At 36.9% G+C, this 27,987-nt stretch overlaps 2 protein-coding genes across 3 annotated transcripts; one reads left to right on the top strand and one right to left on the bottom strand.

Annotated features, from left to right (window-relative positions):
• Positions 1 to 911: 911 nt before the first annotated feature.
• Positions 912 to 27,841, bottom strand: LOC106616506 (putative uncharacterized protein DDB_G0282133). The gene is made up of 3 exons (XM_014233183.3): positions 27,646 to 27,841; positions 15,568 to 15,880; positions 912 to 4,915 (listed from the first exon to the last, which is right to left on the bottom strand). The coding sequence occupies exons 2-3, from the start codon at positions 15,708 to 15,710 to the stop codon at positions 1,198 to 1,200; spliced, it is 3,861 nt and encodes a 1,286-aa protein (XP_014088658.2). The 5' UTR covers positions 15,711 to 15,880; positions 27,646 to 27,841; the 3' UTR covers positions 912 to 1,197.
• Positions 4,856 to 26,414, top strand: LOC106616507 (uncharacterized). Of its 2 annotated transcripts, none has more exons than XM_014233184.3 (2): positions 4,856 to 4,946; positions 24,243 to 26,414. In XM_014233184.3, the coding sequence occupies exons 1-2, from the start codon at positions 4,920 to 4,922 to the stop codon at positions 25,395 to 25,397; spliced, it is 1,182 nt and encodes a 393-aa protein (XP_014088659.2). In that variant the 5' UTR covers positions 4,856 to 4,919; the 3' UTR covers positions 25,398 to 26,414. The 2 variants fall into 2 exon arrangements, with proteins under 2 accessions (XP_014088659.2, XP_036222698.1); XM_036366805.2 differs by lacking the exon at positions 4,856 to 4,946 and adding an exon at positions 16,745 to 16,881.
• Positions 27,842 to 27,987: the final 146 nt, after the last annotated feature.

The following is a 27,987-nucleotide window of genomic DNA, read 5'->3' as shown; positions in this document are numbered from 1 at the left end:
TGAACGCAAGGAAAAGAGCTGTTTTGTGTTATATTCATTAAATTCATTAATTAGGTAATATTATATAATTTACTTGTGCTTACTAAAAACCTTAAAAACATCCCGAAAAAATAAAAAAATCAAAACAAAAACTTTTGGAAAGTATAGTGGTAAGTTCCGAGTGGCCGCAGGTGTATACTCTGATTCATACCTCATATAGACATATTTTGATTTACCTATATCATATGTATATCCGTACTAATATTCACTATATTGTATGTATGTGCGGATTTATACCTATTCATTGATTCTATTCTTATACGCATTTATCACTCTCCTTTTAAAAAAAGTAATAATATTCATGTCCATAGTCTATTAAGAAAAGGGAATCTCAAAATAATAGCAGATATCAAAAAATCAACCAAAATTTTGTCTCCTCACCTCAATATAGTGGTTTAAAAAAAAATATTAAAATTACATAAATATAGGGCAGTTCGACAAGTACTTAGCCTCATCATCCGATGGCTCTACAATCGCAAGAGATATTTTCTATCGTAGTTTTGTGAATCGATTTGAAACCGTGAAATTTTCCCGTTCTGACTTGAAGTTGAATACTGTCCTATCGGTAGGAAAGGTGAAAGGCCAAAATGGTCACGAACTGCTAGCTGATCGACAGGTTATCGCACGGGTCAAGATGGACTGCAGAAAACGTATTTGCCAAATGGGTTAAAGAAGTTGGAGCATCGATGAATCAAAAGTACCAAGGCTATATGTTTGTAGTTCCCAAATTAGTTTTTAGCTATATAAACATATTTTATTATGTATAATTTTATTATTTAAAAACATCATATGTTGTTTAAAAAAACCATAGTATATTTATGCATATGCTAAACATATTTTAATTATTATATATATATGCTATATAAGCTATACTAGGTACATATGTACATATATTATTTACGTTAAACAAATTAAATTATAACATAAGTAAGTATCTTTGCGTATAAAATATTAGCATAACACCGTTCTAATTGTGGTACTTCACTTCTCATATTATATTGTCTCGTATTTACAAAATACAAATATTGAATATTGTGTAGAGAAAATCTTAGAATGATAACTTAGTGTATATATCGTAAGTATGTATGCATATGTGCAAACCTAAATATAATCTACCCCATATTTACAGCCACCCTTTTGAAATCAGTTCTCAATTTCCTACAGTAATGACAACCGTATGGTACGATTGAAAATCTGTTTTCTTCGACGTGAATTGTATGCCGAACGTGCCATCGATGGCGTTTCAAACGCCACACGTGCATCGCCCGTCGCTGTGCCGTCATCATTGAAACGTCTTATAATATCATCTGGAGTCAAGTCATAACCAGCGAAAAATTTCAATATGTCTATAAGTTCGGCCTTGTAGGGCACATTTTCCATGGCTATCACACAGCCGGGTCGTGTGAATTTCTCCGGTATGCCACTGCTATCTCCATCACCACGGTTAGGTCCACTATCGCCACTAATAACAACATCGTTGCTGCTGTCATCAATTACTTGTACTTCATCATCCTGGTCTGAATTGTGGCCGTCGTGACTTGAAGCACTGTTGTTACTGCGACCACTACGATTGCGCATTCCACTACTTGAATGATCACTACGATAGCCACTGTTGTTACCGCGACCACCGCGATTCATCATGGATCCACCGCCATTACTATTACCTCCCATACCACCACGACCATTATTGTTATCGTTGTTCATATTGTTATTACCGTAGCGCCCACCAGAGCCACCGCCCATATTCATCATCTGTGGTCCGTCATTATTATTTCCCTGAAATGGATTCCTCTCGAATGGTCGGCCACCTGGCATAAAACCATCACCACCACCACCACCAGGGTAACAGTTCATGAAGGGCTTTCCAATTTTGTCAGCGATCTCCTGTGGCATGATGGATCGTATACGAAGTTTTCGTTGACGAAATGTGGTGTTGTTGAATTGATGTAAGGCGCTTTCTGCATCACGAGAATCTTGGAATTCGACAATGAATTCTCCGGTCGGCATATTGCGTTCACCACGTAACGGCTCAATGTGTTTGAGACGCAAAAATGCGCCCTGCAATAGATTAGCAATGTCATTCATACGTGTGTTATAATCGCAGTTTTTCATTATTATGAAATTATTCATGCCGTTTGAGTTGTTCATCGAATTGTTGCTGTTCATGTTTCTATTGTTGTTATTCATCATAGGCGCCATGAAATTCCCACCATTATTCATGTTCATACCCATGTTGTTGTTCATACCCACGTTGCTGTTCATACCCATATTGTTGCTCATGCCCATGTTGTTATTCATATTCATGTGAGAGTTCATATTTATGTTGTTATTTTGGCTCATATTACCATCCATACCCATGTTGCTGAGATTCATGTTCAGGTTCATCCCGTCTGTGGGCTTTAAAGGTTCAAAGCGGCTTGGTTTTTGTCGACGCAGACGGGGATCACTTGGTATATTACCACCTCTTGACATATCATCACCCCTTACTGAACCAATATCGAAAAGACTTGGTATTTTAGTATTTTTAGAATCAGTTGAATTATTACGTTCTGCATTTTCATCTAACTGCAAGTCGGTATTAGCATCAGTGCACGCTAGACTGCTCGTGTCATCCGCTACATCCATATCATCTTCACCTTGATTTTGCTCTTCTTTCAATCTTTCCGCTTCAGCGAGCGCTTCTTCTTCTTTTATCAATTGCTCGTTAGCCAAACGCAGTTTCTCTTTTTCTCTTTCCATTTCATCAACCGTAGCTGGGCGAACACGCACTTTGCGGTAGCCAATCATATGCCGAGATTTGTCCTCCAAAGCTGCTTTCGCTTCTTCGGCACGTGAGAAGAGCACATGCCCTTTGAATTCTCGCCGATTTTCACGACTAGGTGTCAATAATATATCGAAAATGGTGTAAGATGAGAACATGCGCATAAGATCGTGTTCAACTGCCGATGATGGTATATCTTCAATATAGAGTACGGTAAAAGGTGCCGATTTGAATTCAATGTCGGAACTCGACACTCGATCACCACGATTATTCGTATCACCATCGTTGTCATCGTCATTACGATCGTAATCATCGCGATTATCGAGATAGTTTCGCTCTCCACGATCATTGTTACGGTCAAATCGTCCCTGGGGGCGATAACTGTCCTCCACCTGTTCGAAGTCCTCATCAGTCACGATCTCCACTTTTACAGCTCTTGACTTAAGCGTGGAATTATTACGCATCAATGCTTTATGTACACTGGATGCTCGTGAAAATTTTATATAAGCGACGCCGATGCGCAGACCATGCTTATCGTTCACCATTTTGATACCGTTGTGTGGGATGAAAAGACCCATGAAAAATTTACGCACATCACTATATGTGGTACTCGCACACATGTCGCTCACCTTGATACAGCAACTCTCTTTTACTGGCTCTTTAGAACGCTGCGTTTCCGGCTCTCTTGATTTCTGAGAGATGTTGCTTGGCTTGGCAATACTAGCTGCAGCGGCCTGTGCGAAGAGATTCGGATACATTTGGGCATAAGGGTTGGTATTGGCGAATGCGATTGGTTCTTGTGACAATTGACTCACTGACGAGAAATTAGACGTCAATGTTGCCGATGCATTACCTTGTGCCAAAGATACATCTGACTTCTTATCTATTAAGCTAAGCCCAGGGAACATTGTACTGTTGTTCTGTTGAGTGGGGCTACGCTTTACAGAGCTGGTGGAATCTGTTGAGTTTGTATTCAATGTGGCCTGTTGTACCGCCGCCGTGTAGGGATTTTGTAATGCAAAGGTCTTAGGTGAGTCACTACTGTTTGAATTAGAGTTCAAAAAATTTATACTGTAATTATTGGGGGTCACAATCGAAGAGGAGTAGCTTTGGAATGGTGAAATGGCGCTGCCTGCTGGTATATTTACGGCGCTCGTGTTAGAGTGGGAATCAGGACTTTTATTGCCGACGCTGCTGGTGTATGAATTTGCCAACTGCGAACCTCGTAAACCCGGAATGGCAGTTCCCACACTAAATGGGTTTAAAATATTATTGGTGTTGGAGCCAGCGATAGAAAATGGGTTAGAACTATTTGTAGATGTTCCACCAACGTTATCTGAATTGTTTGTTTGATAAGAGTTGATGCCAGGAATACCCCAAGGCGAAATACTTCCTAATTTGGCGCTAGCGCTCTCATTTATATCTAATATTTTAGTATGCGATTTAGTACCAAGTAAATCTGTGCTGGATTTATTAAATTGGCCACTTCCGCTTTCCCGTTCTCTATTCATATTGCTTCTACTAGAGTTTCGACTACGATCTGGACTGCGATCTCTATTTCTGTCATGACTACGATCTGGGCTTCTTGAGCGTCGACTAGATCGTCGACTCTTCCAATCGCGATCTCGCGATCGAGAGCGACTTCTATCCCGTCGACCACGACGTGAGCCATTGCGATCATTACGTTCATTTCGGTCATGTGAACGTGATCGACGACGGTCTCGTGATGTAGAACGTCGGCGATCGCGAGTTTTTTCAACACTGCTGCGATGTGTACTCACGGATTCATTAGTGTTGGGCTCCTTTGGCGTTTCTACAAGTGTGATGCCAGCTTGCTTTTGATATGTCAAAAATGATGGTGCTGCACTCGAAAGAATATTATGGAGACTATTTGGTGTAATGACTGGTGGCTGCGGATTGGATAAGGAGGGTGGGACTACAGTGGTTTTGATAGCTGGTACCGAACCAGCATTTTTGAGGGCTTGGAGAGATTGCTGACGTGCAGTTTCGATCACTTTTTGCATTTCAGCTCGCGACGAAAGTAATAGACGCACTTGAACCTCATTGATTTTATCACGATCATGCATCATTGCTTGACGAGCATCTTCGTCGGTGCTATATGAGGACAGAAGGAAAAATACAAAAGGTGTGTATAACATTACATATATTGAAAACTAAATTAGCAAGATAATTGAGTCATCTTCGTTTTGGTTTTAGCGAATCAGGGCTTTAATAATATGTTAAATATTTTCCTTTCCAATTTGTTTAGAACTTTTGGGGTGATATCTTACCTTTTTACTCTCAGTTTACTCTCAGTTCGCAAATAAGTTTAACTAAAATCTTCATTTTGGACTCACGATTATGCTTTAGTCTGCAATTTGTTGATTAGATCATTTACTTTAGTTATAAATATTTATTTCATCTAATTTTGACAATGATTTGTTCGAAAGCATTGATGCAAGCCTCTGCGAGAGGCAGGCACATTGCCGTGGTGCAGAGGCTTAAGTCGCAAGGCATTTTCGGCATCTCCCAACTGGGGTGAGTGGTGCGTGCACCCCTCACACTGGATGTCAGAAGACGCATGCGTGCGACAACCAAGAGCTGCCACCTCCTAATCCAGGGTGTTATGCGACTCCCGTGCCCATTGGATGATTTGCAGCCAGGAGGTAAATTCGGCTGTAGTCTAACGGAGCCTTCCCAACACCTGCAGAGGCTTAAGTCGCAAGGCATTTTCGGCATCTCCCAACTGGGGTGAGTGGTGCGTGCACCCCTCACACTGGATGTCAGAAGACGCATGCGTGCGACAACCAAGAGCTGCCACCTCCTAATCCAGGGTGTTATGCGACTCCCGTGCCCATTGGATGATTTGCAGCCAGGAGGTAAATTCGGCTGTAGTCTAACGGAGCCTTCCCAACACCTGGCCGCATTGGGAAGTAACGGTGGCCTTACCGCGTCATGGGGCTCTGGCGCGGCGGACTCTTTGTTCCCCTCTACAAAAGCTGACTCGGCGGCTCGCCATGTCGAGCCAAGGGTCGTACGAACAAGATGAATAACCTACAAACAACAACAAAAACCAATGGAACTAGGCAACAACAACAGCGAACGAATTTGGACAAGGACGGAAACAAAAGTAACGGTACAGGTAAGAGTGAATCGGGAGCACAAGTTCAGCTTCCTAGACGCCCTTTTGCCAGAGGAGCGTGCGCTGTTCGACGAGCATGCCAGGGATGACGATAATGACATGCCCTCGTGCAGCGGCGCTCAGCAGGCGATTTCTACTGCGGCCAGTGCTGATAAGGTGAAACCCTCGAAGACTCTCTCGAGCAGGAGAAACTGCTCGGACACAGAGGAGTCGCAACGGGCGTCCACCGGAGGGGCTCGCAAAAGTGGAAGGAAGAGGGGAGGCAAACTACCCTCCCCCTACCACCAACTGGGTGTCCTGGAGGACAGGATGATCCAAGAAGAAAAGGCGTGAGAGGTGCCAGCCTGAAGTGGTACCTGAGGCACCTCCAAGAGGGAAGAAATCCGGAGGAAGCCGAAAAACTAGCGCGTAACAGGGTGAGAGGCGACGGTGTCTCCCCTGCTTCAAACAAGCGGAAGGGTAAGAATACCGCGGCCATTAAGAAGCGAAATGGCGGTAATCGAGGCCACTGCCCAGTAAGTGCAACTCAGGCCGCAGGGCGAGGTTGCGAAAAGGCAGCTCCCTCGACCACTCAAGCGGCGAAACGAAGAAGCGGACAGCTGACGCCGCAAATCCCCCGGGCTGTGGAAGGACAGCGCAGGTATGCGGAGGCCCACAAAGGCATTCGTATGGCTGAGCTGTCGCTGAACTACCCGGCGGAGACGCTGGGGTCGGAGGAGGTGTTCAGAGGGTCTGGATAAAAAGCCTCCTACCATGGGGTTTACTTCAAAGAAGCATGCCAGGTTGACTGCAAGGATGAGAGGTCGGCTATTTGGCTGAGGGAGACTGCTCCCAAGCTGGCAGGCTGGCATGGCCCCATCCTCTGCGCAAAGAAGGGGGACGAAATTCCGCCCATGCATAGCATGACGGTATTCCTCCCCAGGTGCGCAGACAAGCCGTACGAATTTGCTCTCGGGCTCATCCGGAACCAGAATGAGGGCCTCAGCACATCGGCCTGTCGGGTGGTCAGTAGCGAGGCCGAGGATTCAGGGTGGAGGCTCAATCTCTGCAGAGACGACGAATCGTATAAATTCGTCCGGAGAGTGATTTTCCGCCTGAACTACAGGTTCAGCTCGGTGATCCATTTAAGCCTAAAACTACCACCGAGGGTGATGCAGCTGAAAAAATGGGAGGACTATAGGTGCAGCCTAACTGCTTACAATAAGGAGATTAGGACAGCCAAGCAGAAGAGCTTCAAGAAGTTCTGTGAAAGCGTCTCTCAACGCCAGAGGCAGCAAGGCTGCATAAGGCTCTGGCCAGAGGCAAGACGGACACAGTACTAGGAATTAAAAGATCTGAACGAAAGCCATCACGCTTAGATTGGATAGTCGCAAAACAGCTCTTCACTGCAGACTCTATCAAGTGGGCTTTGGCCTCCTTTAAAAGATTTAAGTCCGCGGGTGCGGATGGCATCCTTCCAGCATTTCTGCAACAGGAGGAGCAGGTATTGCTGCCCCCCTTTGTTCGGCTAATGAGGGATAGCCTTACGCTGGCATATATCCCAGAACCATGGCGCACCGCAAAGGTGATCTTCATACCCAAAGTAGGAAGGAAAGACTACGCATTGGCAAAATCCTTCAGGCCAATCAGTCTTACTACCGTCCTTCTTAAGAGTATGGAAAAGATCATAGATCACGAAATACGATCGAAGGTGCTGAAAGCTTCACCCTTCAGGCATAGCAGCATGCTTACAGGGCAGGCAGATCAACAAATACTGCCCTGTATCAGCTCACCTCGGAGATCCAAAGTTCGTTAGATGGGGGCGAGGTGATGTTATGCGCCTTCCTTGATATTAAAGGTGCCTTTGACAACACATCTCACGAAAGCGTCACAAGAGCACTGGAGAAAAGGAGTGTGGCAGCACCGGTACGCAGATGGATTGCAGCCGGACTGCGCACTAGGGTAGCTGAAACCTTCGTAGGAGATACCACAATTCGTCTTGGACGATCTCCTTGAGCTGCTAACTAGCAAGGGAATCTGCTGTCAAGGATATGCGGATGATATTGTTATCATGGGAAGTTTTCCGAGCATCTTCTAAGCCCAGGTCTATGCTATAAATCAGTGTGCAGAGATAAACCTCCAACGCAACTATCGCAATAGAATTATTGCTATTCTCAGCGATAGTCAGACGGCACTAAAAGTGATCTTTGCCTATGAGGTCAAATCACTTCTAGTGAAGGAGTGTATAGAACGGCTGACGAGTTGGCCCGCTCTGCAGCCTCTACAAACATGGTAGGACCGGAACCATTCATAGCGGTTGGTCCAAATACCATTAAAGAGCTGCTCCGTAGGGAGGAAAGAGCAGGCAGGGAAATACATTGGCAACAAATTTAAGGCATGCACCATGCCAGGTTGCTAATGGGCCTCTTCTGCAAACTGCCGGTTCTGCGACATGGAGCCGGAAACCCCACAACATCTGCTCATGAACTGCACAGCAGTCTGCAGACGCAGAATCAAGGCCCTACGATCCATGTTTCCAAACAGGGATTGTATCGCTTCACTAGCACCCAGCAGAATATTGGAGTTTATCAACATGCTGGGGCTTGATGAGTCGTTATGACTTAGGGGAGGGCACAATAGACCTTAGGTCTCAAAATTAATCTATTCTATTCTATTCTATTGATGCAAAACAAGGGTGTAATTGCGCTTATTTCTGTTTAAATAAAAACAAAGTAGGCCATAGTCGTGCCATTCCCACATGGTTTCTACAAGAGGAATTTCAGTTAGAATGCTGTTATCCATATCAAGCGTTAAAAACCAGACCCTTTGTAGATTTTAGCTCATTACCTAGGGTTAGCTTCACGGAGTTCCATAATCGTGGTGTGAAGTTATTCGGCAATTGAGGGCCAACCACTGACGGATTTTATGGAATGCTTTACATCGTCAATGTTTTCTATGACACGGTGCGTCAACAACATATCTCTATATAAGAGACAATTATTCATCGTGGTCAAACGAGTTTTTATCGGTATATAGAAATTCGTTTTTGCGAATTTATCAATTAGAAATAAAGTATTTATTGCAGCTCATGAATGAGAAGTGTTTAAAATTAATGAAAAGAAAGCCAGAAGTTAAAAACAAAAGCATACTTTTTATATAACCCTTATCCTACGCTACAATATCGATGATTGGCTGAATATCACAGTTGTTTGGAATACTAACTCACCTATTTCCACTTAGTCTTCGTTAGAACCATCGGACGATCGGACCATATTCCGCTTAGTGGAAATTCGCACTTATAACTGCATCCCTTTTAATCTTTACATATATGTATATACAGGTTTGTTGAAAAGTTTTTGCGCTCGAAATGTGTGGAATATATTTTTATATTAAATATAATCTCCCCTAACTTCAACACACTTATTCCAATGATCCTTCAATAATTTTATGCCAACCCTATATTGACTTTCCGGAAGCTCTGCAAATACTCGTCTACGGCGGTTATAGCTTCTTCATTCGACGAAAAACGGTTTCTACGAAGAAATTGTTTCGGATTTCTGAAGAGGTAGTATTTCGTACTTTAATTCGTTGAATTTTTTCAGTTGAAACACTTTTGTGAGCACGTGCACTGTTTTTATAAAAAATTAATTTTTTGTGCTGCAAACTAGGTATTTTCTCACGAATATTTTCATCCAGCTGATCCAAAAAGCTGCAATAATATTCAGAATTGAATTGAATTCAGAATTTTCTGCAGATAATCAATCAACAAAATCCAAAGGGTAGATAATAGAGTTAGGGTACATAACTCATAAACAACTAAGGTTATATCAACCAAATTTGGTGAGAGTAAGTTCTTCTAGCTTCTCCTCTTACTAAATCTGAAAACGTAACCGGTAACGGTTTGCATTCAACGGAAATCGTTTTTGGTAGTTCTTTTTACCCACGTTGTTTGATATAATCAGTATTCAAGTCAAATTAAGGGTACTTAATAAAGAAAAAGATCTTTTATGACAATGATTTTTATGGGTCATTCAAATTGTAGCGTTGCCTAGGAAAATAAAAAAATTTCCCGTATAACAAGTTGATTTTGATCGCCAATTGCATTATATATGATCAGCTACATGGGAAGAAAAATACGTGTGCAAAATTTCCGATCGATATCTCAAAAACTGTGGGACTAGTTCGCGTATATACAGAAGGACATGTCTAAATCGACTCAGCTCGCCAAGCGGATAATTTATAAAAATATTTCATAGGGTCTCCGACATTTCCTTCTGGATGGTACAAACTTCGTGGCAATTTTAATACACCCTGTTAGGGTATAAAAATTTGTTAAATTTGAATTAGCTACACAAATAAATTGGTAGGTTAGGGTGGTAACGGGCACATGTAATTTTGACACAAAATTATCTAAAATACTCACTTAGATTCCGTACTAAATTCGTAAAATGTAAATGTGGTTATTTACACACACTTCAAAACTCCTTAAACACGATTAACACGAAGTTCTTTTTCCTGAATTTCATCGCAGGTCCAAATATCCTTACAAACTGGTCTTAAAATAGAATATTCGATACTTCGGTCGTATCACAGTCTGCCCGGTTCAATGTTAAATATTCCAAAATAAACAATAATTAAGAATGATTGAGAATATTTGCATTGTATTGGGTTGACAACTAAGTAATTGCGGAGACAATTTTTTCATGGAACTAAATAACTTTATTCTGTAATGTATTGCTCATTTTGATCAATGACCTTTTGCCATCTTTCAGGCAGCATCATAATCCCACGTTCATGAAACTTCTGGTTTTTATTAGCAAAAAACTGAATCAGGTACGATTTGACATCATCATCATTATTGAAATTTTTACCATTCAAGGAGTTTTGTAAAGATCACAACAAAAAGTAATCCGATGGTGCAAGGTCAGGACTATATGGTGGATGTGGCAAAACATCCCAACCAAGCTCCAATAATTTTTGCCGAGTGACCAAAGATGTGTGCGGCCTTGCATTGTCATGATGGAACACCTTTTCGATTTATCAATTCGGGCAGCCTTCAACTGCATTGTTTAATTTCGTTAGACAATTCTTTTATAATCCCACCAAACTGATAACAAAACCTTCTTTTGATGAATACCAGCTTTTGATGTTGTTTGAGCTGGTTCACCCGGCCTGCTCCACGATCTTTTCCGCTCGATATTCTTGCAAAAAACCCATTTTCATCGCCAATTATCATTCGTTTTAAAAATGGATAATTTTCATTAAATTTCTTAAGCAAATCGCAGCTTTCTTTCAGTTCTTGAGGAAACCATGTATCGAGTTTTTAAACATAGCCAAGTTGTTTTAAAGATTTTCAATGCATGTATGTGATACCTGAAGCCTCTCTGCAATCTCACGTGTTGTACTGTGACGATCCGAATCGATTATTGCTTTGATTAGGTCATCAACTTCAACCGGACGACCAGAGCGTTTGCCGTTCTTTTATGGCTTCGTCGCCATAAACAGCACATAACTTTTTGTGAGCTTACGATGCGTTTTTCTCTTTGCGAAAATAAAAAAGCAAAACTATCAAATAACAAAATGTGTTTTACATTTGGACGACGCCAGCAAACCTAAAAATTCAACTGAAGCTAAGTGTAATCCGCAATTACTTAATTGCCAACCCAATATTTCGAACATGCCGCTTATCAATATTGGCAATGCGAACATCAGATCGATATGACTTCTTTGGCTACTTTTGTTGCTAATAATTATTATAATTAACGATTGCTTCCGTATCAATTGCAACACGAAAAGGTTGGTTAGTTTCTTGAACGCATTCGACCAAAAAACCCTATGACATTCGCAATTGTTCCATGAGACATTGGAGCAATCTTATTTGATGGTGAACAGACTGCGCATTCCTCACTTAAATTATCTTTAAATATACAAATCCCGAAGCAATTTGTAACATAAAGATACATTCCTTCAGTGCCTTAATTTTTAAGAAAGTGCAAAATTATTATCTGGGATGAAAGTACAATAGCTCACAAGCATTTACTTGAAGCACTGAACAGATCCCAAAGATATATCAAAGAAAATACTAGGCTTTTCGGTGACTATCTACTTACGTTACGTCTACCATATATGGACTTAAGTCAAGCATTTGGTAGAGTGAATCACTCAATTATCGTGCAGAAACTAAAACTCCTTGAGTTTCAACCAATATTTCTTTGTGGGATATGTTCCGATCTGAGCAGTAGAATTCAAAGAGTGATATTAAAAAATAAATTATCGGATTCAATTATTGTATTATATGCATGTGCTCTACAAGTCATCTTGAACATTTCAAACTTATTCTAATGTTATGATGTACCCTAAGTTTGATATTGAATTAAGAGATCCGTGTTTGACTCAGTGTTGCTACTACTATCCCATCCGAAAAGTTAGAGACTATTTGAAAACGACTTTTACTTTTTACCTTAGACTGTCTATGGCATTCTAGATAAAATCAGCTTCCGTATACCAATCGTTAAAAATTTAAAAATTATGTCCATTGTTAAAATGTTGAATGGATCAGTAGGTCATACCTTTTATCTAAAGTAAACTTTAGCATCCAAGCATTATATTTTGCATACTAAAAGTCTTTTATGACGCTGTATTTCATCCATGACAAATTTAGGAGTAAAGGTCTTACATATGCGTATTCTATACCTTTTGGGTCAAAGTGAACCGGCAGATGGCTGCATCGAATCCATACCTTATATAACCAAATAATACATTCGGTGTTTACTTACCAATCGTCTCCATTGTAACCGAGATATATAGTGCCGGGTTTCAGAACTTAGTATCTGAGTGGTTCCATTTAAGGAAATTTGTCCACAGATTTTTGAAAGTTCTTATAAATTAAACCATTTCGGCTATTTTACCAGGAGCATATGCTTTTTTGATAATACGTATGCATGCTCTTCTAGGGATTTATCGGATATTTCCAATCGGCTTAATATTTTTAGAAATCTTCATTTGCAGGATAAAATCAATAGATTCCTCAAAAATATATGGGGGAATCAAAGAAATACTTTGCAATATACGAGCGCTAAAGTATTCGGTGAAAAAATAATTTGAAAAGTGTAGACTTGTTGGACATTTCAAACTTATTTTAAATCTTTATTGATATCATTGATTGTTTCTCTCACTGTTTTAGTTTACTAATCGAACACTTAATTTATTTTTGTGACAAAGGTTATACAAAATTATGAACCACCTTTGAGAGGTAAGGGGCCAAAATTTTAGCCGAATCAGACTTTGGTTTGTAGTTTTTAACCGCGAGTGAAAGAGGCCCTGTTAACTCACACCACCTCACACACGATTAAATTAATTGAATAAGGCTATGAACTGCTGCCCATCCCTCGGTTTCTCCAGATTTAGCCCCACGCGACTAATTTTCGTTTCCAAATTTGAAAAAGACGGGCAAACATTTTAACCAAATAAAAAGGTTATCGCCCCTAATACACACCTAATGTAAACGTATTTTTCAGACGGGTTAAAAAAGTTGGAGTGGTGCTGGATCAAGTGTATCGAGCTAAAAGGAAGCAATTTTGAAAATTAAATCACAATATTCTCAAAATTTTCATCTGGCTTTTGTAGCCTAGGGCCTTCGTTGACTATTCGGGGTTAAACACATTAAATTGGTTCACTAGCCAGCATATATTTTTGTTCAATTTATAACAGGATTTTTGAAAAAAAAAAGTGTATAAGAGGGGGTGAAAACTTCACGTCGTTTAAGGGAAAAGTACATTTTACATGTGGCATGCCTGATTACCAAATCTTATCAACGATATGTCCAACACGTTTGCTCGATGTCTTAAAAGTATCAGCTACCTCGATCAATATTAATTTTTCCTTCATATGCCTTTAAGGGCTGAATATAACTTACTTACTTCTTCGTCGCTAAAAACACTATATCTAATGAACCAATTGTCCGGCACATACTTTTTGAAGGTTAGGTCAAACTACAAAATTTATGGACTCTCCCAAAAACTTTTATAGAAACTATATGACCTTTTCAGCCTACCTGGAAGGTATTATTTTCTTTTTACATGGAGATTACATGTACCTCAGTGATGCAGAGGGGGGATTCTCAAGGGGGCCTGGTGCTCTGCAACAATTTTTTCATCAACAATTCACTATCATCACATTATTTTCGAGCACCGATTTTCTCTCTACGGCCCTGCTGTACCTATATTATGAAGTACAAGTTTCTAACAAGGATTCTTTAAAAATATCTCGACATTACTTATATTCAAGCAATAGTGGACATCAACTATCAACGTGATTATGAACGATTATTGTTTTCGCTTGATTCATATTTTTTTTCAATAACAGTAAAAAAAAAGCAGTCATAGACTATTTTGGGATCATATGCATGTACTTAATACTTATGATACTTGAAATATTTATTTGAACACAAAGCTAATCTCAAAGGCATTGTTACCTCATGTTTATTTTCCTTCTCAAGATGTACAGATAGTTGGTGGTTTTTTTTAGCCGCTGTGAAGTCCGCGGTCAATCAACTTACTGTATTTTTAGAGCCTTTTAGAAAAGGGACTGCCGTTTACGTTTTCGGAGTATACACGGAGATCCGATAACTACTTAACCTTACCGTACGATAGCGATGCTATTGCAAGAGAAATTTACTATCATTTAGTAAATTCTCGTAGACGACTACTGTAAAAATATCAGCTGAGTAATATCTGACAGTGATTCGATGCTTGTTTTTAAAAGAGAAATCGCGCAGTAAAATCAAAGACCACTTGAATCTTGAATGCGTTGACTCTTCTACTTCGATGGCGACCGTTAAAATTTATTTTTTGAAAAGCAATTGCCTAGGTAACCTAAAAACCGTTACCACGAAGTAAACGGTAGCAAACTTATGTGCAGACCTCCAGAAAAAAATATATTTCTGACGGGTTAAAGTAGAAGTATTGTTTGGTCTGGTTAAGTATAGCGAACTAAAAGGAGACATGTTGAGAAATTTTTCGCTTTTTTCACAAATTTTCAAAAAAACAATATTCCTCTAGAACTTATGCAAATTAGTCAAAATGGAGTTCGATTTTAAAAGTTTTGGTATTGCTAAAGTTGATCCGAGAATTATGTGAAATAGATTAAAAAAAAAAAAAATGAGACCAACTCGCTTTTTGAATTGTATTTGTTGTAGTTGTGCGATTAGAAACCAAAGAATTCGCATGTAGGTAAAGGGGTCGTAAGTAAAATGCAATGAGTATTGTCCATCGCATTATTAATAGGATACGTTATATTTTAATTTTGACTATTCCACCTCAATATACTTTATAGACACATATTTTTGTTCCACATGTATTTTCTAACACATTCAATTCAAAACATTTCCATTTTTAATTTATTTGTAAAGTTTTAGTCTTTATAGGGAAGTTTAGGGGTAATATATCGTCCTTTTAGGAAATAAGTATATGGTCTCAATAGACGAACATTTTTTCTTACCTTTACGACATAACCTTTTTCATAGTCCATTTATTTATTTCATATTTCTCAGCCAAACTAGAATGACTCAATTGATCTAACGCGTTTATTTAACGCTAACAACTTATTCTTAAAACCAATACTAAAGTTAAGAAGTGTAAATATCTACCTGAATGCGATAAAAGCATCGCCCATTTCACCACCAACAATGTGAACACCTCCATCCGGTATTGAGAGACCTTTGAAAAATTGCCGTATATCCAATGCATTTGCCGACCACGGCAAATTTTGCAAACGAATTATAACACTCATCTTTTACTTGTCCGAGAATTCTACGCAATTATTATTTATTTTATTACAGGTTCAAAACATCCATTTAGCGAACAGCCATACAATAGCTATTCGCGTTGTTTAATTAAATATGTATTTATGTAAGCTGTCTTATTTATCCAATATGGTTAGTTGTAGAGATGACACGAGCTCTGAAAAATACCATAAATATACATATAACCTCACTTTTTAATGCTAATAGTTTTTCATGAAATAATTTAAAAAATATATATTTTTTAAGTATGCGTTATTATTATATAAATTCGGAAAGAATTTTTTTGTGGAATAAAAACATTGATGATATTCTGAGCTTAGACATTGAGAGCATATTATCATCTGCCATATTTAGTGCTAAAATAGTTTGATTTGCGAGGTCCAAAGGCATGATTTTTATTTTCAAGCGCATTTTGAATGTATCGATTATCGTAGGTTTATTTATACACCCACTACACATTATCAGTGGTACAGTTCCATTTTACATATATGTATGTACGTACCATATATAAATAAAAGTTGTATAAGGAGAATCTCCCAAAACCTGTGCTGATATCATTATTAGTTGTACATAATGGGGCGCAACATTGTTGCGTTTCCTGATTAGGCGATTATAAATACAAATAAAAATATATAAGCCCAAATATGAAGACATCAACTGATTCCGGCACCTCTCTTTAATCAATCATAATATAAAAACGAGGAAAGTGAATTTACTTTTGTTGAAATGCATTCAGCTTATATACATATGTAAGTAAGTGTGTGTGTAATGGTCCAATAGTCCTAACAACTTGTCTTAAACGTGTTTCGGAGATATAAAGCGACGCATATTACGAAGCAGATCAAACAAAATAACAAAATGTACGAACTTTTAGACGAAATGTCTGCATTTGTGGACATAACAAGACGTAATTGACCATTGCATCTTTGTGAAGATCATACTAATGATATTGAAACGAAAAAACACTAGAGTTCATTATAAAACTTGTAGAGGAAATACATTTTCCTTTTTACCATTGTGTATAAAAGCTCTTACCAAGCATTGTTCGCGGTTATAAACGATTAAAAAGCGTGCAGTAACGGTCAAACGGTAAACTAAAAAAATAGTCGTTCGAAATATAAGGAAAATACTGGTTTGAAGAAAATGAATTTTTGCATTGTGAGTTGAATTTAATTTAAAAAAAAGTATATATATCAATCAACTTAAGGCCGTTTTATGAAACATTTCCTTTATGATATAACAAAATAAGTGAAACAAAACATTTTTCATTAACCTGAAATCAGATATGTGTCTATAAACAATTGCAATTTGTTTCGTCCAGCTTCTCCTCCTAATTGCAAAAATATCTGTGCTCATATATACAAATAAAAGTGTACCTAACCACCATGACGAATTTGTGTCAAAATTCCGAGCTGAAGGTTAATTTTCTGCTCGGATAATTTATGAGTACATATAACCTAAAAATTTTCAAATTCTATTTGTTGAAGTTCATACCTTCCGTTGTGATCTAACCTATAGTAAAATTTCGTTAGCTTAGTATTATATTAACACGAATGCTTAGTTAGTGGCTCATAGGGCTACCACATCACACCAGCAAACATATAGCTCTTTCTGATGAACAGTATTCAAAACGATTACAGTAAGCATTGGTGTGCGCAAATAACAAATGGTTTAATCGAAACCATCTAGCGACATAAAATATCTCAAATATATATTTGCAGAATGTTGTCGGCGGGGCAAATTCGCGTATGGAAAAAGCGACACAGAAATCACTCAGATCAAAGTACATTTTGTCTTTTGTGTAAATTTGATGCTTAAAATAGCTCCTACGGGCCCTTGAACTTTCACTTACCAGCACTGCTCATCGATTAGAGGTTTTTAATTTTCAAATACAATTAAAAATAATTAATTGTATATTATATTTTTTAATATTGTTATAGAGATCTCCGATAGTCTGACTCTTTTTTGCGATTGCAGGGCAATCAAGATGTTGTGTTCTGGTGTCTCCGCCACATGATCGCAGAACCAACATAGATTTGTAGAACATTACTCCAATCTGTGCAGATGACATTTTAGTCTGCGGGGACCTAGTCCCTGAGAGAACAATTAATTGCTTCAATCTTTTTGTATTGAACTCTCCCAGAAACAGCTACTCCTGGCGAAGGAATCTGTTTCTGAGCGCATATTACCCTGTTGTTTCCAAGTCCTGATGACGACAAGGCTAAGATAAAGAGGATGTTCGAGCAAGCAAATAACGGCAGCAATATTGGGACACTGTTGTTTTTCTGATACTTAGGTATAATGAAACATTTTTGCGTCGAATATGATGCATTGCTATACTGCCGCAGCGATTGAGACTCGGAACATACCCAAATCTCTTCGCTGTCATTTTCACAATGAGTGAGAGTGAGGTTCAGCAGTTGGGCACTTACACATGGCACCAGTGATACATAGACATGCTAGCCTCTGTACTTTCGTCAGCTTCTCAATAGGTGTTAGTGAGACTCGTTGACACTCAAGATACCTCTCCATATGTGACCATTGGTCCGACTCTCATGGTGTACAAGAGTGTTGCACAATACTTTTTTTCATCTGCATTCAATATGTAAAATAACTTTTTTAGTTGATTGTTTCGATTCAACAATCCACAGATGGGAAGAAATACTTACGTACATATGTATGTATGTATATCAGATGTGGTCTACTAAATGTATTAACGAAACGAGTTTAATTGATTATTTGGGCGTTCAAGATACCACACAAACAAAAATGTTTCAAAATATGCTCCTTCCATGATAAAAGTTAGGCGGTAGATTGTAGATTGAATCGATCCCTGCTAGATTTGAGACTCAAATATTTGACTATTTTACAGTGGGATAGTGCAATAAAATAGCAACAAAATACATGACTCACGTATTTCAGCGTGTACCAAAACTAAGGGCATACCATCTGATCAAATTTGACATGGACCGGTCCATTTAAACAGCGTGTGCAAAACTAATCCACAAAATTATTTTTCAAGATGTGCACAACCTTTTTTATGCTCGGGTGAATCTGCATTTTAGTGTTTTTGGCAGCTGTTTGTTTACGATGCAATAGGTTTGTCTAGAGCGATTTTTATAGTCTTGCAACATGTTACTAGAGAGTATAATAGTTTTGTTTGTAACACCTAAAACTAATCGAGATAGATACAGAGTTATAGGTATATACACATAGTCAATAAAGTCTGCGTTCACCCGACACATTTTTTTCAGTGAAGTAAAAACACAACGTAAATAGGTAATTCGGTTCAAATTATCTGCATGTATTTCTTCTTCATATTCTTAAGTTCAAAATTCAAAAACAAAAATGTATATTCTTATTTTCATTTTTGTGATATAAGGATTTTAGTGTAAAAACAAGTCAAGATAGGCACGATTAAGTATGCGTTCATCTTTAAAATCAGTTACAAAAGTATTAAAAATGATAAAGAAAAATTAAACTCAATATTTTGTTGGATACCCGCGTTGTTTTAAAACCTCGCTCAATCGATTTGGCATTAATCTTACCAACTTATCTGTTTCCTCAGCGGTAATCTGGGACCATACTTCGTTCATTACACTTCGCAAAGCCTCTTTACTTGTTATTGTATGCTGACGAATTCTTTTTTCCAACATATCCCATAGATGCTCAATAGGATTGAGGGGACGTTTTAAGTTGTCTAGGAGCATTGTACAAGAGCCAAAGTCTAACTATTTCCGCAGTATGCTTCGGGTCATTATCTTGTTGGAACCAAAACGTCGAAGATAATCCAAGATTCTCTGCACTTTGTTTCAAATTGTTTTTTAAAATGTTCAAATAACCCCATTTACCCATTGTGGATTCAATAAATTCAAGCCGACCCATATCACCAGCCGCCATGCAACCCCACACCATAATTTCGCCACCTCCGTGTTTAACTGTACCATTTTGCTTTTCAAGGGCAGTTCCTAACTTGATCCTTTTATGCCAAAAATGCAAAATTTACTTTCATCCGAAAATATTACTTGTCTCCAGAATTCCGGCGACTTATTTATATAATTATGAGCAAATTCAATGCGCTTTCGCCTGTTTACAAGTGAAATATATGGTTTCTTCCGAGCGACTCTACCATGATATCCAGCTTTTCGTAAAATTTTTCTAGCAGTTTCGGCAGAAATTGCTTTTTTAATGGTTATATTTACGTTTTCAATAATCTTTGTGGACGTAATTCGAGAGTTAACTTTCACCATATTTATTATTTTCCGTTCTTCCCGGGCTGATATTTTCGGCCGGCCAGATCGCGGTTTTGACGTTAAAATTCCGGTTTTTTTAAATTGTTTACCACGCGCTGGACAGAAGAATACGTTCTTCCAATAGTTTGCCAAATTTTTCTGAAACTTTCGCCATCTTTCAACAACTTAATGATACTTTTTCTTTCCGACAGACTAATTTCTTTTCCTTTGGTTTCCATTTTTTTAAATATTATTAAAACGCGTTACGAGCTCTTCAAACGACTAATTATATTAAAACACAATAGAATCTACGCAAAAAGAACGAACAAATTTATGAGAAGTAACGGTATTTCCAATTCAAGCTAACTGAACGCAGACTTAATGGTGCCTGTGTTTACTTGCTCTTACACTAAAATCTCATTATCACAAAAATTAAAATAAGAATATACATTTTGAACTTAAGAACATAAACAAGAAATACATGTAGAAAATTTGAACTGAATTACCTATTTATATTGTGTTTTTACTTCACTTAAAAAAATTAGTCGGGTGAACGCAGACTTTATTGGCTATGTGTATATATAAATGATCAGGATGATGAAACGAGTTGAAATCCGAGTGACTGTCTGTCTGTCAGTCCGTTCGTCTGTGCCAGCAATACCTCGAGTTAAAAAAAAAAAAATGATAGCGAGTTCGTAGATGAGCGTATTCGGACCACTGTCACGCCCACAAAACGCCATAATTCGAAAACCTATTAAACTGCCATAACTAAGCACTAAATTAAGATATGAATTTGTAATTTGGTACAGGGGATTGCAGTAGCAAGAGGGACCTGTATGATAAAAATGAGCGCGGCCCCGCCGTCTATAGATTTAATGTACAAATCTTCTAAACTACTAAAGCTACAATAACCAAATTCGCTTAGTACAAATCCTATAAGAATACCTATCGACAAATGGATGAAACCGCATTATAACCCCGTCCTCTTTCCATATAACGGTTTTGTTAAAAACCACCAAACGCGCCAGAGACATTAAAGTTTACACCTAAGATGATACAAGAGGGCTTTATAGGAGCCGGGGTCAAAATTGGAAATCGCACAACTCCGGACCTACTCGACCAATTTAAACTAAATTTGGCACATAACATTCTGTTAACAATTTTTGATTCCATCTGATTTTTTTACTTTCCAGTATACAAATTTAGCAAGCCCCCACATATCGAATATGTGGACCCCGGTGAGTATGGCTGACTTTTTCCTAAAAAAATATTGGTCAATCTGAGAGATATGTTATTAAAATTCGTGGAAAATGTTTCTTTGATAATAATATACGCTTGCGTCAAAAATGGGTTCAATCGGGTCAATACCTCCCTTAGCTCTAAACTTCCAGATGACTATATACCATATATATATCATAAAATTTAGTGGACATATTTTCTTAAAAACTTTATAAGTATATTAATGGTTTGGCGCTCAATAGAAGTGAAATTGGTCTTGGTCTAAAAATCAGATCCCTAATACAATGAACTTCGATCTTTTGGTTGACGTTTTTCACATCAATTCAATATATTAAATTTCGCCTCTTCTGTTAATTTTACATCACTTATATTTCATTTTAGGATGATTTAAGTATAATTTTCGTTGACGGGAAGTAAAATATAGTAATAAAACTAAGTGAGTCTACAAAATAAGTTAATATGATACCGATTTCGTCGCTAAATTTTTCAATATAAAGTTTTACCAACACCTGAATGTATATAGCCGGCTTTGATCCTTGCAAGCTGCAAGAGTATAAAATTTTTCGTTACACCTCAAATTAACCCTCTCTTACTTGTTAGCAATGGAATCGCGGCTACGAAATTGTTGAAAATGCTACAGAAATGTTTTGGGGAGTCTACTTTATCACGAACACATGTGATAGATATTTTTATAAAAAATACTGCAAAATGGAGTTTTTTTTTTGTCAGTCCGGGTAATATTTGATCAGATGGTATATATAGCAGGTGAAACGTTATGTGGAGATTTGATCAAATGGTACCACGGCAGGCGCATTTCCAAATATTTAAGTTACAAGGTCATACGGAAAATTATGGAGTTTTACACTTTAAAACTTTACTATTTTCAGAAAGAAATATTTCGACAATTACCAAAAAAAATAATGTAGAACGTTTTAGTACATTATAAACGACGTAGAAAATGAAAAATATATTTTCTACAAATCAACTAAAGCTTAGGCTAATACTCTTCATATGTACATTATTTATTGCCTAAAAGGGTATAAAAACATCGGAGACAATAATCCGTGCCGAATTTCGTGAAGATATCTCTTCAAATGAGAAAGGATTCCATACAAGGACTGAACTTTGATCGTTCAATTTGTATGGCAGCTAAAGGCTATAGTGGCCCGACATCAGCGGTTCCGACAAATGAGCACCTTCTTAGAGGGAACAGAACGTTTACAAAATTTCAGATTGATACATAAAAAAGGGAGAGCGACTTGTTTATATACATCTATATATGCCGAAAATTCTGTTCCTTCTTCCATCTTCGATAGGGCACTAAACAAAAACGGTTAAATGTGAAGTTGGCTGTTGTCATCAAACGAAATTACTTAGTGAATGACCCAATATATATACATATATTTATTATTATTATTATATTATAATATTATACATATTTCGAGCTGCTAAATTGAACTGCATAATTTTTTCATCTGGTTCACATCTCTGACTTCTACTTTTGATGGAGAAAATATTTTTGCAATGTATGCACTTATGGTAGATACACATTTTTTGTATTAAGTGTGAATAGGCAATTTTGATGGTTTCATCGTAATTAAGAATTGAAACTAAAAATTTATGGGCATGCAAATTCAAAAGGGATGAGAAACATGATTGTGCTGCTCGTCAATGTCATTTTGAAAATCTCGATTTTCAACCCACCAACTAACTGTAACTTTTTTTTAACAACATTATACTTAAAACTATTTTGTTCCTTAGGTTCCAGTTTAAGTTTTATTCATCAATAGAAAACTTAAATTACAGTTTATAATATGGCTTTATACAAGTAAGTATTTACATAACTGAATATCGTTTCACTTGCAATATATAGATGAAAAAAAGGGGCTTCTTTCCTCATCACGTTTTTGCACTTTCCCCAACTTAAGTATTGCATTTCGTGTTTTCGCCGGTTTCAAAATTCACTCCGGAACTGTGAGTCGAAGTTTTGCCAAATATTATACAATTTTCTTTGGTAGGGCAGAATAACTCTTTTACAATTATACACATTTTTAGGTATGAATATAGTTTTTTGTAACACAAAGTTTTCGAATGTAAGTGAAAACTTTTTACCGGATATGAAACATTACATGTACTTACCTATACTAAATAAACTGAGTTCGGGCTGGAACTACAACGAGTGAGTTATTTTTCATGATAGAACACTGATCTTCGAACATTCGAATGGCACTTTTGGAAAGTTTTTTTTTTCAATTAATAAAATATTTCATAAATCAAATATTTTAATTTCATAAATCAAATATTTTAATTCGATGCCCTTAAACCACAAATTATTCTGTAAAGGAATAAATCACTTATAAACCGTTTACTCATAAGATTAAACGACTGATGAAAACGAATAAAGAGCAAAGAGGCATATAAAGCTCATAACACTCATATTTTATTGATTTCACATTTTGTTCGATGAAAAAACTATGCAATAAATTTTGACTATAAATTTATTATTCTAAATACTAATTTTTTAAATTATCGATCGTGTTTAATTGAGCACATTATCGAACAAATATGTCTTTATAGGTTACAGTTTCCCGACAAGTGTCCCTTTCAAAATCTTAATTTGGAATGAAAAAGTAGTTTTCCCTTTTTATTCTGCGCAAAATTTATATAAAGCTGAAATATTTATTTTAACGAATGATGCTAAGCTGATAGATCTTGGTTGGATATAATTAAGGATCCGGTTCGGTTAGGTAGACTCTGCGGGTAGAGAAATAGTTTACTTGAGAGTAGAAATCCTCGACACTTTGGAATTTGGTCCGTATATATGTAGGTATAGTTACAATTAATTTTCAGGCTTCTACAAAGTAGTCGGTAATACGACTGATACAAATTTGGATTTGATCTCGTCATGTAGACCCCATTGCCATAGGAACTTTTAGGATAAGACAATGGATGCTAATAAGCAGCTTTATTTTCATAGTATTTCTATTTAACTTACCGTGTTTCTTTCATTTCTTTAAATACTCAACTACATTTTCACTGTCTTTTCAGATATATTCCTTCGTAATAATAGTACTCACACTTGTTGATGCATCTACAATAGCTACAAATAACCATGATTCAAATACTGAAGATTTAAACATTTTTGGCACAAAGATCAGCGATCCAAAATCTATCGGTCAAGTTAAGAGGGACACAAGTCTTAGCTATGCAGCGACAAACATTGATTCCAAGGAAGGGACACGTGTAAAAACTATAACTGTTATTAAAAATCACAGTGGGAAAAATAATGGGAAATTAGTTATTAATCCAAATTTGCATAAGAATGAGGATTGGGCGAATGCTTTTAGAGATAATTTCGATAGCTATGGCGGTATACCAGACGTACCGGATATAGATGAACTCTTTGATTTTGTAAAAAATAAACCTAAGGATGATAAAAATGACGAGAAGAAAGAAGTTACGAATTTGAAACCAAAGGACGTTACAAGAAAGGAAAGCACTATGCCAACTGCAGAGGCTTCATCAGAAATTGAAGCTACTACTACTACTCCAATAGTGGTAAAGATTAAAGGTGATGCAGAGATAATACCAGGATTAAAAAAGAATCAGACAAATGCACGTTCGCAATCATTGGGTGTAAATAAAGAGTTAACGCGTGAGGCATTAAATAATACAAATTATACCTCACCGAAGAACATTTATTTTGAGAAATATATACAGGATGTTTCGAGAGGCTACGATTACCTCAAACCCTGTCCTCAAGGTGGAAAAGGTGTTGTTAGTATTACAAACCCATCTTCGGGTCGTTCCTATGATATACCAGTATCAGAAGATTCACCAGGCACGCCATACATAGCACCGTCCATCACTAAGAAAACCCAGGTGTCAGGATCTCAGCCGCAACCGAACAGTACACAAAATGTAGCATCTACTTTTGTGCGTCCGAATTTTTCCGTTAACTCCATCTTACCTTCACTTCAACCAACGTCTCCGAATCCAACAAGTCAGGATCAAGGAGGGAGTTTTTACACCAGTCAACGGCCGTATGTTGCACCCAATTTACGGAGTGGGTTTAATGCTAATGGTGCCACGACACCTCGAACATTATATAGAAGTGATATTGGCACCTATCGTGGAAGTTCGTTTTTATTAGGTGCAAATAGGGCGAATTTAGCCAGATCCCGTGGCTTAAAGTATCGATAAGACTAAATTATATAATAAAAATGCAAATGCCTTTAACATAGATACAAATGCAAATGTTTATATAAGAAATTTGCATGTGGATATTGAAACGATCGAAAAAAAAGTTTTTACACAACTGTTGTATGCACTTATGTATGTAATCATAAAGGATACGCAATCTTTGAAATTCAATACGCAAACTGTGAGAAAAATTACATCTCTTCTTATATTTTTCGTTTAATATATATTTCGTTTACATTTACCTATTTCCTAATCGAAGCTATATGTTATTTCATACATATTACACTATGGTTTGCTTTAGGCAGAGTTCAAAGAGTAAGAGAAAGTATCTATTGCTGCAACTTCCGTTTGACATTTTTTAAATAGTAAAATATAAATAAGAATGCAACTACTAAGCATTTAGTTAGTTTAAGAAAAGTTAAATAATGTAAATAAAACCAAAAGGGGAACAAAAATTGGAACATATTATTTTAAATTGAGATTATGATTGCTTTTGAAGGCAAATAATGTGGTTCGGGAACACTTATGTGCCGCACAAACTGGTACAGTTATACCAATTATTTTTAAACAGTAACACCAATAAAACAAATACTTTAAGGTAGCAGTCTGGTAATTTGATTTCGAAAGTTCGATTTTTTTTCAAAAGTACTATACATATATTATATTAAGAAAACACTGTAAAAATTTTAGAACGAAAATCTAAATATTGACGAAGTTATAGCACCTACAAAGATGAAATGATCCGAAACTTGTTGATTCGAGAGAGAGCTGCCAAAACCCACATTTTTTAAAACATTTGTCAATCATGCCACTGTCGAGAGAAAAAGGATTGAGTATTTTAAAAATAACTTCTGGGTATTTTGCATTTCGTTATTATTTTTAGGTGCTCGGTTCCTGAGTAGGCCTATATAACGCATATACATCCCTAAATATGTGTATTCATATTATAAAATTTTTAAAACATCATATAACATAAAAAAATTATATATAAATAAAAAAAATTATAACAAAGAAATAATACAAGTCATAATAAAATATCATGGTTTTATGATTAACGTTTTCAATTAAATTAGCAAAATAAATTTAGATGCACGTTCCTTGAAATTTCGTTTCGCACTGCTTCTGTTAGCTATTTTTTGCGGGTTTATTTCTGGCTTCCCGCCTTTTTTGATATCAGCGGTTCAAAATTCCCTAATCTAAATAATCAGGGAAAGAGAATAACAGAAAAATTTGAGAAAATGAGTCTCGCATCATGTCATCCTTGGCACCTATACGTGAGCGTCTCGTAGTACTACACGCTGAGCCGCACGGTAGTTGCAAGTTGTCAGAATTAGTCGCAAGTCAGAAAAAGTGAATAACATTGAGGCCTAAGAAGTTGAACGTTTATTATACGCTCCAGGAATAGACGATTGGAATGCAGTATAATATATAATAATAAATATAATGCGATGAAAAATATTTAATCTGTTTTTGAAACTTTAAACGCGATTTTCTCGAAACAACGTTTTTACGGTCGACCCGTATGATAAAAAAAATTTCTATCCAATTGGGCTGAAATTTTAATGTTATTCTACTCATCAATAGCTCTTTTTCCATTTTTTATTGTTTAATCCACCCAGAATAACAAGCTCACAGAACAGTAATATTTTTGATGTATGTTGTATCGTTAGAAAACATTTTGCAACTAATTTTAAAGATTGCTGACGAATCAACAGTTATTAGCCGACTATAAATCAGAATCTGACCCGGTTACGTACATCTGACTGCTATGGGAACGGCAGTTTTCCATGTATTTATTGTAAATAAATAAGGAATATAACTGAAATTGTTTTCTTAATGCATTTTTAGCAATATTAATATCAATTTTTTGGTGAGGTTTGAGCTTCATGCACGCTGTAACCTACTCAATTAATGATTTATAGTAAAAATAATTAATAAATGTATACGTGGTATTAACGCAGCCGCAGAACAATCAATACTGTGCAAATTATTATCTCCGGTGGTTGTTCCTTATGCATTAAATCACACACCGTTTCAATAATGAACTTCGCAATATATTGTTAATGACATGCACACAACTATTTTATTATTATAAATGAGTTTAGGGCTTTGTTGAATACAAATAAAAATTATTGTACACTTTCGTTTTAGTAGCGTCGAACGTAGCGCTGCAAAGCGTACAAACGGCGGCGTCACACTTTTTCACTCATTACGACATTTTTAGAAAGTTTCATTGAACGTTACTCACCACTAAAACCAAGAAAAATTGAAAACAAACTAATCCAATAAAGCCACTAGCAAATGGACTCGTTTTCGTGATTATAATATCTTTATTATCAGTAAAATTCTTTTAATTGTTCATCAAAATTTGTCTGCAACAAGAGTTTCTTTTGTCACCTATTTTTTCATCATATGACAAATATACAGATATACACTTTCGTTAAAATTTAAAGATGCCATGGCAATATTGCAAATTTCAGTGTTGCAACGATTGAGTGATGCCACAGTTTTGTAGCATATACCATTTTTGTGTACTGACTGAGAACGTAAAACGTGATATATAATACTATCTCTGCTAACAATATTTAGT

The sequence above is a fragment of the Bactrocera oleae genome, chromosome 6 (genome assembly GCF_042242935.1).
Source record: "Bactrocera oleae isolate idBacOlea1 chromosome 6, idBacOlea1, whole genome shotgun sequence".
Classification (NCBI taxonomy): domain Eukaryota; kingdom Metazoa; phylum Arthropoda; class Insecta; order Diptera; family Tephritidae; genus Bactrocera; species Bactrocera oleae.
This window is presented reverse-complemented; position numbering and strand designations above follow the sequence as displayed.